General features: G+C 35.0%; 2 protein-coding genes across 5 annotated transcripts in view; both read left to right on the top strand.

The window, feature by feature from the left end:
* Positions 1 to 204: 204 nt before the first annotated feature.
* On the top strand, positions 205 to 7,349 carry LOC110379934 (ethanolaminephosphotransferase 1). Of its 2 annotated transcripts, none has more exons than XM_064041405.1 (10): positions 205 to 359; positions 1,230 to 1,304; positions 1,794 to 1,862; positions 2,577 to 2,778; positions 3,302 to 3,458; positions 3,921 to 4,029; positions 4,576 to 4,733; positions 5,121 to 5,301; positions 6,345 to 6,521; positions 7,267 to 7,349. In XM_064041405.1, exons 2-10 carry the CDS (start codon positions 1,248 to 1,250, stop codon positions 7,330 to 7,332), a joined length of 1,176 nt encoding a protein of 391 aa, XP_063897475.1. In that variant the 5' UTR covers positions 205 to 359; positions 1,230 to 1,247; the 3' UTR covers positions 7,333 to 7,349. The 2 variants fall into 2 exon arrangements, with proteins under 2 accessions (XP_063897475.1, XP_063897476.1); XM_064041406.1 differs by lacking the exon at positions 205 to 359 and adding an exon at positions 899 to 951.
* Positions 7,350 to 7,840: 491 nt separating this feature from the next.
* LOC110379936 (eyes absent homolog 2) overlaps positions 7,841 to 13,402 on the top strand; it is a 49,702-nt gene continuing 44,140 nt past the window's right edge. For 2 of the 3 annotated variants that reach the window (XM_064041402.1, XM_064041403.1), the window contains exon 1: positions 7,841 to 8,213. Coding sequence is in view for 1 of the 3 variants with exons in the window: in XM_064041404.1 (XP_063897474.1) it covers positions 8,389 to 8,406 (18 nt within the window). In the remaining 2 variants the exon portion in view is untranslated. Of the gene's footprint in view, positions 8,214 to 8,257; positions 8,407 to 13,402 lie in introns of those variants that run through there. The other variant, XM_064041404.1, reaches the window with a different exon arrangement.

Below are 13,402 nucleotides of genomic sequence, written 5' to 3' on the forward strand. Positions count from 1 at the left end.
TATTCGTTTTGTAAAAAGCAAAAAAAACAAGATTTCCCACCAAGACAATAGGCAACAAAAAAAAAAACAAACGAACATGACTTCTTTGTAATTGACTAAATATTCTAATCTTTGGCCGACCGTCAACCGATTACTACCAAACATATTTTATAACTCTTATACGGAGATATGCGAGTATCGTACAAATTAATATATAGATATTAATATATGTATATAGATATAGTAACTATTATTTATCAGTGACTGTAGCAGTTATCAGCTACCATGGTTTCTGTGCAGTTTTAATTCAGAACCGAATAAACAATTATGTGTAAACTGGACTGAAAATTGTGTACTGTTCTTGAACTTGGAATTTACAGGTAAACTTGATTGTAATTATAATATCCTCATTAAATAGAGTTAAATATTTCGAATTCATTCGGTCCTAGGGATGGTTGGCGCTCGGGGGAAACCTACGTTCAGCAGAGAGTTCCTTTTAAGAATAAGGATTGTACTCTGTGAACAGCTGCTTTCCTGGTAGCAGTGATTACAATTCTAGATGGCTTGGAAGCCAGAAGTCAGACTTTCTGACTTCTGACCCTACTACTACTACTACACCCTATATGAGACTAGAAAAAGTGGTGAACTGGGGAGGTCAGGCTAAAACCACTACACTGCTATGAAGCTATTAGCTGGTTTTGAAAAAATATAAGCAAGTTATTTACCATGAATTGCTAACAAAGAACTACTATTTGCAATAAAAACGAATAGTTTATTTTTATGGACACTGTTCATTAATGATTGAAATATTATCGTATTCCCTCCCCTCTCCGTGTAGTCATCATCATCATCTCAGCCATAGGACGTCCACAGCTGAACATAGGCCTCCCCCTTAGATCTCCACAGATACCTGTTGGAGGCGACCTGCATCCATCGTCTTCCGGCGACCTTTATAAGTCTCCATGTAGTAATGTAAAACAATTAATCCACTAATTACTCCATACTTAAATTACATAATTTTTAGTTTTATTTAAATATGTGTACATTTGTGTATGTTCAAAGTAATTCTTCTCTTAAATTAGAATATTTAAAACCGCTAACAATACGAAATAAATTACCAGTTTGTTTATAAATAATTTGACTTCCGTGTAGGCCTAGCCTAACAAGTAAATAAACATTATTTATGTATTCATTGTATGGCATTTTCAGTCATAGGCAGTCGTTTTTACATTTAATTTTATTGTTCTCAGAAATAATTAGTGGTCAAAATGTTCGAGTATAAATATTTGACGAAGGAACATCTGAAGGGGTTCAATAAATATAAGGTAAGATTGCAATCCCTACTAATATTATATTCCTACTATCCTATTAATATCCTACTAATATTAGGTATAAATGTGAAAGTTTGAGAATGTATGGATGTATATTTGTTATTCTTTCACGCAAAAACAGCTGGACTGATTTGGTTGAAAATTACTTACTTATTTTTTATCAACAAACCACGCGGGCGAAGCCGCGAGCGGAAGCTAGTGTAATTATAATTATATAAAAACAGCTATAGTATTTTTTGCTACCTGTTATATTGTGATATTATTTGTTAGCCTAGAATAACCTTATCTACGAGTACGACAATACATATTTCGTAATGGGACGAAATATTTATTTATACGTACCTAAATATGTATTTTGAAATGTATCTTACTTCTTACTACTACTCCCTCCTCGCAAACTACTCCCAATAACATAATAAATAATAAAATGGTCTATGATGCTAAAAAAATAGTAACTTTCTAATGGTTTGTATTTGTTTTCAGTACAGTGCCATAGACACCAGTCCCCTCAGTAAATATGTGATGCATCCAACATGGAACACCATAGTCAAAGTAAGTTGAATTCGAAGTGCTTACCATCACACCAACCATATCTCCATAGGTATATAATGGCATTTAGGGTCAATTCACACTGAAAGAGCAGCGGCCGGCAGCGGCCGTAAGAGCACGGAAAATGTAAGAGCGTGGCGCGATGCGGCGCCGCGCGGCGCCGCGCGGCCCGCCGCGCTCACGCTCAATCCCTTGCAATTACGGCCGCTGCCGGCCGCTGCCGGCCGCTGCTCTTTCAGTGTGAATTGACCCTTAAGCTGATTGTCGGCCAAGGAAGCTGTTCTCATTTAAGGAGATCAGCCAGGTGCGCAGACACAGGTGCACTCACTATTTCTTCACTCTCATAGCCCGATGGGACGGCAATCCGACATGACTCTCCGATGAACGGAAGCATAGGTATATGTATTAAAAAGTTTACCCCTTAAAACATTCATACATGGACTGCAGAACTTTGCCAAGATTATTTAGCAAAGGCATCGTAAAAATACGTTAAATTAATAATCATCATTTTTCACAGTCAGATGTAAAGAGTTATTTCAAATAAAAAGAAACTAGTGTCTTCAATAATGCAATTAAAAAAAACAAAGAATATAGAGTGACTGGTAATGTGACCGATACAAAAAAGGAGTATGGCAAAAGTTGTTTGTAATCATGACTAAATCACATTTTCGATTATCGGTCACTTCATCAGTCACTCTACATAATCTTTAATTTCAGGTGATACCAAAATCCATAGCACCTAATTTAATAACCTTTGCCGGGTTCCTATGCATGGTTGTAGCAGTATTAACGCTAACTGCGTATGATTATGACTTCTACGCGGCTGGTGGGCGACCAGGACTCTTGGAGTACCCGTGCGAGATCCCCAAGTGGGTGTTCACCTTTTGTGGGGTCCTGATCTTCATGGCTTATCATTTAGGTAGGTGATTTGTAAGATAACTGTCTAGGTTGAGATGTAGATGGGTATAGTGGAAGAGGACCAATGAAACGATGGACGAATTGTGTGAAAGTCGACAAGGCTAGAAAGAACGTTAGTTGTGAGATTTCGGCAGACAGAAGAGTATGGAAGAAGAAAACATGCTGCGCTGACTCCAAATAAAGGAAAATTGCGATAAGTAAAGGCTGATACAAAGGATGATATTAACTGTTTCGGTTGAGAATGGTGCGTTTGTGTTGCTATGCTGATCTTATCAAAGTGACTAATCATAATCGGATAGCGGATAGTCATTGTCGTTTGTAATATTGCTAAAATTACCTAAACATTTACGGCGAGAAAAAAAACACTACAACATTAAAATAATTAATAAGACATGTACGCTAAAACAGTATTCTTTTCCTAGAAAGTTATTTTAGATAATAATGCTTTTATTTCAAGGAAAAGGTTTTTATTCGCTCATTCCCTATTCACTAACACCTAAGTACTAGGCCTTCATAATTTGCAGACGGTATTGATGGAAAGCAAGCGCGTCGGATCGGCGTGTCTGGACCTCTGGGCGAGCTGTTCGACCACGGTCTCGATTCCTTCATCGTGTTTCTGATACCCTATTCCTTAATATCTGTATATGGAAGGGATCCGGTGTTCTCCGTTAGTTGTTTCAGGTAATTTTGCAAGAAAAGGAAATGCATTATAAGTTTTTGTTTTTATCTCTTTAATGCAGCTAAAGAGTGTGTCTCGCCCAAAAATACATAACGATTTCAAAATTGATCCATTTTCGCGGCTTCTTTAAGTTCTTTACCTATTTATCAAACACATATACGCATAACTTTGATTGTGCATCTTCAAAAATAACTACATTAAGTATTAATATCATCGATATTTTGAGACACATAGACAGTGCAAATCTTTGCTTAGTCTTGATGACTAATCTAATTGTGAACTAGAACTATTACTAGAGTGTGATTTTTGTTAATTTGATAATTGTGTTGAAGATTATTTTCTAAAGTAGTTTTCATTCAATGTCAGTGCTAAAGAGAATGTGGTATAAGTTCAATAAGCAAATATTTCAGAAATAGCCCTTTTACGTCGATATATATTTTTTTAACAGCCGATTGAATTTTCAGAGGTTTCCTGATCGTTCTAAGCGTAGTAATGAATTTCTACGTGAGTCACTGCGAGAAGTACAACACGGGAACTCTGTATTTACCATGGAGCTATGATCTGAGCATGTGGGTCTGTATACTGTCAAGATTATTTTGTAATCTATAGATCAAGCAAATATGAGATAACTCTTTTCAACTAGCGACTCGTTTCTAATAAGTTAAAATATAGCTAAGAAATAATGCAAATGTGTATATGAGTAGTACGTTTCTACATCTTGTAACGTTAAATGAAAAGTCGTATTTTTTTTGCCTTGGTCAGTAGATCTGCCAGTAGGCAATTCCGATCATTCTTTACGTCTGTAATAAAATAGAAAGGGCACTAAGATTTTTGAAAAATAAAATTATTGGAAAGTGGTTTAATTGATTCTGCTCATTGTTCTGACCAAACTATTTTCAGGTTTTGCGCATATTACGTTACACGCTGTATGAGACATCGTGGTTCTAGCTATAATTCTCAGAAAATTATTGACATCTCGCAAGAACTTTCTAGCACAGGTGCACGCATATGACACCTCCCAACCAACCCTTTACCCAAATAGTTTTCTTATGAATTACAAGGTAGTAGGTGTAAACTCAAACAAACACGACAAAATCTATCAATAAACGTCCTTTCCAGGTGAGTTCATCCCTGTTCCTAATAGAAGGGCTATACGGCCCCGGCTTCTACAAGTACTACATGTTCCGAGATGTCACGTTCGTCCAGGCTCTAGAGGTGTTGATTCATGTCATGGGGATGATCACAACGTATCCGGTCGCTGTTTATAATGTTTATTTGTAAGTACCGTTCCATGATTATGTGGGTTTTACTAATATGAATGTGATTGACTTTGGATGTTGTTACGGCGTATATTGTGGTGCTAAGGAGTTTGGCTGTTTGAACAGACTAATTTCAAGAACTACTATACCTACCGATATGTTTTTTTTCCGGTGCTACATGCTTAGCTCGTTTATCAAGGATAGCTATAGCGTAGGTAAAAAAAAATATTACATGTAACAATACGCCAAATTTACGAGACAAAAAATTTTTCTTTTCTTATAAAAAATATTGTAAGATAGCATAGACCCCGCGCCCAGCATTCTTACCACGCCAATACAAGACCAACATCGTAATTTTCATACAACTAACTGACAGACTATCCAAATAATTCCTAATAATTCCAGGTCATACAAAAACCGCACAGGCCACAGATACACGATACTAGAAGCGGCTCGGCCCATCTGGTCCATGCTGGTCATGACGCTACTCGTCACACTGTGGGCTCTGAAGTCTGATAACAACGTGATAGAGCAGTACCCGAGGTCTTTTATACTCATGTATGGAGCGCTGTTTAGTAATATTGCGGTGAGTTTGATTTTTAAGAGTTTAACAATATATTTTATCATCCGTTCATCATCCATCCAGCTCGCGTTCTATGTTAACTGCTGCCCGATTCGGGATAAAAAATAGCCTACGTTACTCTTGAAGAGTGTAGCTTTAGGGCACTTTGGGGTACGAACAAACAAAGAAAACAATGCTTCCTCTTTATTATATTAGTAAGTATAGAATATAGACTACATGCACAAACTTTTTGTCATAACATGGTATCGAAAGAAACTCCGTGTTTCGGAAGGCACGATTTGTAATTGTGAGTCCCAATCGTCATTTTTACATCCTTAGCAGACGTTACCGATAGTTTTAAATGCCAATAAGTTGGGCAACGTACACTTTAACATGATTATTTTCTGAAACACTTTACTTATACTCCGTAGGTACATTTACACCCAATATTGTGAAAAGAAATCTAATATTGACTTCTCTATAACGTGTTACAAATATAGTCGACTCTGTTACTGAAACATGATCTCCTCTGAAAGTGCCAATGTCACACAACTATTCTTTGGCCGTGTTACAAAAATGAGATATAAAACAATACAAGTCTCGTTTTCTTATATTTTTGCCGACTTGAAATAACGTGATCTGTTTACAATAGACATTCATCTTGCTACGAAAGTGATTTTTGAAATTTTTTAGAAAACTTGCATGAGTGTGTAGCTCAAAAGATTATTTGGTAATATTTAGGGCCTAAGTCACTGTCCTGTATTATCCACCACTACTATACCTACTCAGTCCTCATCAAAGTTTTTACATTACGAACTTGTGCTTAGAATTTAGTTGCGGAACGACATCGAAATGAGTGCCAATTGTAGCTTTCGTCAAATAACTTTTCACTCTGAACTTACCTAATTGGCATTGTGAAACAATCATCTGAGTAAACATTATTTCGCATCAAATCGTTGACTTCAGAGCATCGAAAAATTTTGACAGTAGCTGTCAAATTAAAAGCCCAAAGACACAAAACCATTCTAGAAGGTGCATCCTAACACAACTACGCTTAATTCCTACAGTGTCGTCTGATCATCTCAGAGATGACCCACAGACGTTGCGAGCTCCTCTCCTGGATGACGTGGCCACTTCTAGCAGGGGTTGTTACATCATTGTATCTGCCTCAATTGGAAGCCGTGGTGGTTCATTCGCTGTTGATCCTGTTTCTATTTTCGCATGTACATTATGGTGTTTGTGTGGTAAGTTTTATTCCATAATTATTTAGTGACTTTAACATTAAAGATATATTTTTATAACTGGATTTCGCTTATCACTATACTCACGGGTCCTATGACCGTGTCAAATTTCGTCTCGATCGGTTCATCCTTGTTTGTTTGAAAGCATAACAAAGTAATACTTAAATGTACCTAGTATCCGTGAGGAAGTAAGTTTTATTTTAAGAAGATGATTTTCTAAGTCGGGTACTAGTTTTTGCGGCAAATAACATGTACGAGCAAAACATTGCGTCAAATAGCTGTCTTCGGGCGGCAATTTTATTCGTCGAGAATTTTCAAGGGATTTGATTAGCACCTCTGGAACAAATGGGTTTTTTCTAGAAAAAAACTATGCTTACGTAGTTATAGGAAAAAAGCTTTAGACATGCTAAAACGTAGAGAGACGTAATAGAGATGCTGCCGACGCAGCGTTGCAAAAAAAAGTGTCAATTATTACTTTAAATTAAAAATTAAAAATTAAATAAAAAAGTATGAAAAATTAGAAAGCATTCGGTAACACAAATAATATGTTGAGAAATTAGATCGAAGTTACCATTAAGCTTGTTCCTAAGCTTTTAGTAACAGCTTACGAAGACGGTATCAAAGAATATAGCAAAATATGAAAAGTTAACGTGATGAAGGCCCTAATTAATTTTGAATTAAATATTATATGCAGTAGGTACCTACCTATTTAAAAGATAATTAATTGTAATTTTTATATTTATTTCAGGTAAAGCAAATCTGCAATCATTTAAAAATAAGCTGTTTCACCGTCCCAAAGGAGAAGAGAAAATAGTCAATAAGATAACTTAACTTAAAATAATTGCCAAAATAGTAGTCATAAGTATGTACAAAAATGTATTTTTTCAATTACATTTAATTCTAAGAATAAAGTTTAATTTGTTAAAAACAATGATTTAAAGATATGAAAGATTATACCAACCTGCTTCCCGATCCATCTTAAAGTACCAGGTAGGTTGAAAATATGACACCTCGACACAATCTAATTCACAAAATAATACGTAATTCTACACTGGATAGCAAAAAAAATGAGCAATCCGACTTCTCTGTGCGAAAAGCTGCGCAACTACCTCCGTACGTGTGAGAGAGATAGCGATACACAGTCGATCGTTCACGCAACTCCGTCTTTAAATTATACGTTCTCATAGCCTTGTAGCGTGTTGAGAGAGTGCGCAAACGACGAATAATGGGCAACCTGCTGATGGATTTTCGACTTTATTTTGTAGAAGAGTGGGTGTATTTTGGTTTGGTAAGAGTTTTCAGTTGTGACGTTTCAAATTCGATACGAAATTTAGTAATGGGGGGTGCGCGACATGGACACCGAAGTCAGGGTTTAGAATTTCAGTACAGCTTCGGATAGCCGCGAAGCGCTGCTTTGTTAGATCTCCAATTGTTTACAGATCCGATTTTTTTTAATATCCCCCGCGACTATTATCGCTTATATGAAATATACGAACCGGATTTTTAAAAGAAACCAGATTCTTAGTTAGAAACTTTTACAAAAGCGCACTAAACGACGCAACAGTATTGTATTACAGAGTAAAAAATAATAAAAAAGTAGTGACTTGTGAACTTTTTAGTGTTTTGAGTGAGTGTTATAAATTAAAAATTTAATATAACTGTGAAATGAACGAAGATATTTAAAAATAATATTAGGTAAGTGTTGTGTTTGGTAAAGCGAAATTAACAGAATATAATAAAATCTTGTGGTGGTGTGGTAAATTGGCATGATATTTTTTTAATAAAAATAAAACGAATACGCATGCTGGATGATGTTTTGAGTACAGGACATAGATTTTGAACAAAACCGAATGTTTTTAACGCAGGAGACATGTTGCAAATTGACGAGGTAAATATTTTCTGAAAACTTTTTGCAAAGTCCTACTTTTTCTATGCGTAGTTACCTGTTCTAGTGCATTTAAGTCCACAGGCTATGTATAAAAATTAAAACAATGATATTTGTAAGGAAAACATAACTTAGTATAGTAATTGCAATAAAATTAATTGTTTGGGTGTATATTTGACGACGGTACCACATTTTTTTGAAAGATAGTTTAAATGGTAACCACATATTTACTAAAATCTGATAAATATATATATATTTTTAAGTACTCAGTGTTTAAAATTATTAAAAACACAGTATTTTATGAACAAAAACAATATTGACATACCTACATAATTAAATGAAATGACTGATTTCAAACATACTTTAAATGAAACAGATATAAAAATAAAATTATGTTAAGATATTTTAACTCCAGAATGTTGCCACAAAAAAATTAAAATAAATGCGCCGACGCATCTTGAATAAATATGAAAATGTGACCAAAACCAGATAGGTATGAAGATAGCGGGTATTATAAAAATCCAGTTTTAGATTAGATCTTAATAGATAATTAAAATTTGTAATATTTAGCGTCATTTGGGTTGAGGAGCAATTAATTTTAATGCATCTGCTATGAATGGAATTGTTTTAATAGATTTATTATTTTTTAATTCAGTTAATTGACAAAAAAGTATGCTTTAATTCAAAAGACAGCATTTTTTAAGTTTCTAATAAGAATGTGCATTACTGGCAGGTTGAAAATGTTAAAATAACTAATGCAGAAATAATAATAACAGGTGAAATTAATGATTTCAAGATTCTTTGTCTTTATACTGAACTAGCTTTTGACCGCGGCTTCGCTCCCGTCAACTGACTTCTCTACTTTAGCCTATTTTTTTATAAGAACCTTCTCCTGACAATAACAAACATAACAAAAAAAGAATTAGCCAAATTGGTCCAGGCGTTGTTGAGTTATGCGCTTACCAACACATTTTGCGATTCATTTTTATATTATAGATAGATAAAACAGAATACAAAAAGTGTTCTAAGTCAGTCATTAGGGATTAATTTATGATTTTTGTAATCGACTGTTGAAGGATTAATCCTTACTTTCTGGTAACTCTGTCTGTCTAGTAGGTATTTGGTGCACAGATAGTCTAATAAGGCCTAAGAATAGTTAAGCCCGAGAAAGAATGTTCCCCGGGACGCCGGTGGAAGTGCAATTAATATCTAGTTTCATATAATTCTTACATTGTACCATAACCTAGGTCTGCCTCTACCTTCTTACAAGATCAGCTCTATAAATCCTTAATGGCCAGTACTTCTTCAGTTCATAATAAAAACTTTTTAGCTCCGACTCCAGTTATGACTTTCCCAAGGCTCGTAGTTATTAAACCTTTAGGTACGGCACAAACGGGGATACTTTTATGTCGTTCGTCAGATGCAAGCTACGGATGAACATTGAGCATGATTTCTATAAAAGCAACATTAAATCATCCAGCTCTTTCTGCTTAACAGATAGGTAGTTTTTGTTGATTACAATTGTACCGGTGATTGGAAATCTAAGTATAAATCGTGAGATCAATATTTTATTTTATTGTTATAAAAAAAGAAAACGTTAATTCTGGTAACGTGACGCATTGAAAATAAAAGCTAAGAATAAGAAAGATAATGATTTTACATAAAGACAAGAAAGAAGGGAAATGTACAAAGTTGCAACACAGCATTTCCCCACGGGGTTGAAGTGGTAGAGCCGTACCTACCATCAACAAGAAGTGTCGACGTTTGCGCAGCACCTTCGATTCCCTTTTATCCATATCAGAACGGACATCGTAGTATTATCAAAAGGAATGATCTCAAAACGATGACAGTTTCAAGCAAAATTATTGTTATTGGAATTAAAATCGTTAAAACCAAATGTAGGCAGTTCTTTTTCTTGTTGTTAGTCATTTTTCTTGCGTAATTGGTTAAGAATGGTTATATAGTTAGGATAACATATAGTTGATAATCTAAAATTTTAAAATCATCAATAATTACAAAGGAATAATTTAGTTGGCATTCAGCAAATTAAATACGACACTATTTGTGAGCTAAAAGTCCGTCTTTCCAACCATACCATCTAGAATTTAGTCTTACAAGAATTGTGCTATTTAGATGACATTTCATGAGATCTCACTGTAGAGCGTAAATTATAACTTTATGTAATTCGACAAAGAATCCTTACACAATATTATAATTGCAATACTTAGTACTCCATAACAGCAGCATTTCAAGCAGTTATCACGACTCATGAGATAGGTACAGCCTGGTGACAGGCAGCCAGCGAAGTAATAGAGTCCTATTTTACCCTTCGGGTACAAAACCCCTAAGATGCAAGTTAAATTAGACAGGCTTAACACCAAAAACACCTACATCAATAAAAAACCCAAACCAATGAAAACACAAATAAATTCAATCGTCAAAATGATCGTGTAGGCAACGATTGTACCGTCGGATCTTTATTACTCATTTCCTTTGACGAATGATTTGTGTTCTGATTAATCTTTAGGACTGCTGTAAACAAATTAGTGTTTTTATTGTCATTTGTATTGGTTAATTTGTTATTCTATATCAACCGAGTTACAAAAAGGAGGAGGTTATCATTCTGACCCTATTTACTTCAATTTTTGCTAGCCGATTTTTGAAGACGCCTAGACCGACTCGGTTTTTCAAAAACAACTTGTAATTATACAAATTGTCTAGCCTGCAAGCATGATGATTTTAAGGCTCAATCCTTCTCTGAGTGAGAGGAGAGCTGTGCTCAGCAATGAGATGGTGAAAAGGCTGATGATAATGATTACTTTATTCGGACCTGGAATTGCGAATTATTCTATCATCGCACAGTTTCTGACACCATTGCTTGACACGGAGTTTGTGAGGAAATTTTGCTAGTGTGAGAATGCCAATGCTTCCTAGAAAGAGTTACCGTCTACATATTAAATAGTCGTACTTAACAGATGTCTGATCTATTGATTTCTCATAAACTAAGCAGCTTCCTACCAGGAAGACATAGGTCTTGAGAGCTTACCGGGAATATAACGGTATGTCTTGTATGATAAAGTCTATTGAACACAACTTTTGCGGAGTCGTAATTAATTAACTATGATCGATGTACACGTTAAGTACTCTGTGACTTTAGTATTATCTATTAATGCATAGAATAAACAGGATACTCTCTTCGATAGATACGAAATAAAATCTTCTACAATCTTTAAACCAAACATTTAGATCCCAGTAACAATTGCCTATTTTCAAAGTCAAATGATTTCAAGTATAGGTGCACGATTCCAAAAAGTTAGTCTCATGTAGAAGAACTGGCAAGAACTTCCATGGTACATCCATACTCTTTCATTTGTTTTACATATTTCAATAGCGAAAATAAAGGATCAAGTAGGAGAGACGTCAAGTAATAAAAGACAAACTGCAAAATTAGGTAAAGCCTAAAATCATTGTCGAAAGAGAGAAAATGTTAATAGCTTAGAGAGAAGATGAAGATTACATACTAAGAATCCTAACAATGACAAATTATATATGTTCTTGAAATAGCGAATCCTAGAACTATACGACAGTTAGAACTACTGCCACAATAATGGACATAGCAAAAAATAATCTCTTAAATATTGTCACGGTATATGTTTATGAAATACCAACGCATGTATTTTGGAAACGGCCCGTAGTTAGTGTAAAAACTAAAGCAATCACGATTGATAAACACGACTTCGTACAGTTTACGTTCAAGCCATTGGGAATTAATTAGTCCACTAACATTTGTGAGAATCGTCATTTACAATATTTTGAAGAAGTAGGAACGTGAATTAATATTGACTAATATTCAACGTAGGGTCAGATTCAGAGATCAGAACTTTGTTATACCGTGTGTGCTGATTTAAAACTTCTTACTTTGTTTGTAAAGTTTCGCCCAAATTCTATTCTAACTTTTACATGCTATATTTAAAAATTAATTGCTGTTCCTTAGTCTGACTAAAACTTGAGAATGGCTGGACCGATTTAGCTTATTTGGTTTTAACGATACGAAAATCGCGGGATGAACTAGTGTGTAGGTAAATAGTAGGTAATCAGTTTTTAATGATATCAAATGATTCACATGAAAGATATGTTTTAGCAGAAGCAGATATATATGTAGAAAAAGATAAAACAGTAATTTTAGAGGCAAATCATGTCTGAACTGATTCCAAAAAAGCACACAAGAAAGGTAGTGATAGATATACCTACAATACAGACAACGCCAGAAGCTATAGAAAGTAGTGCAAATAAGACAGTTGTTGGTTCCGTGAGGCTAGGTGCAACTGAGGGATTATTTCAGGTAAAGTGAAGTAGATAACATCATACTGATCGCTTTAAAGATAAAAGATAAGCAGCAGATGTATATAAAATAACAAAATCAGAACAGAAACCGTATACTGGCAGAAACTAGTAGGTAATATTTAATAGATGCTGTAAAAGCAGATGATTAAATAAAGAAATCTTGACAATCTTAACTTGCGTTCAGTGCTAGGATAATTAACTACTATGACAAAAGAAGTGTATTATGTGTCACAAGACATAAAATCAAACTTCATCATCGTCCTGTGTTAGTTCATCATCATCATCATCATCAGCCTATCGCAGTCCACTGCTGGACATAGGCCTCTCCAAGTGCACGCCACTGAGATCGATTTTCGGCTTCTCGCATCCAGCTCATCCATCCGCTGTGTTAGTCCACATCTTCAGATTGCTTACTCTTCATCATCACCATGCCTGTTACTCCTAGCTGCCGTCGCCGCCGCAAATGTAATCGCTCCACGATGTTTCAGTTTAATGATCTTCAATTTTTTAAGTCTTCATATTGGCTATCGATGCTTCGATCCATCCATTCCTATAACCTATTGGAGTTTAAGTCACCCCAAGATTTTATTAGAACAACAATTAGGAACATGTAATTAAGCTATTAGGGAATTGTTTATGTCAATCTCTTTCATTT

The sequence above is a fragment of the Helicoverpa armigera genome, chromosome 25 (assembly GCF_030705265.1).
Source record: "Helicoverpa armigera isolate CAAS_96S chromosome 25, ASM3070526v1, whole genome shotgun sequence".
Taxonomy (NCBI): Eukaryota; Metazoa; Arthropoda; class Insecta; order Lepidoptera; family Noctuidae; genus Helicoverpa; species Helicoverpa armigera.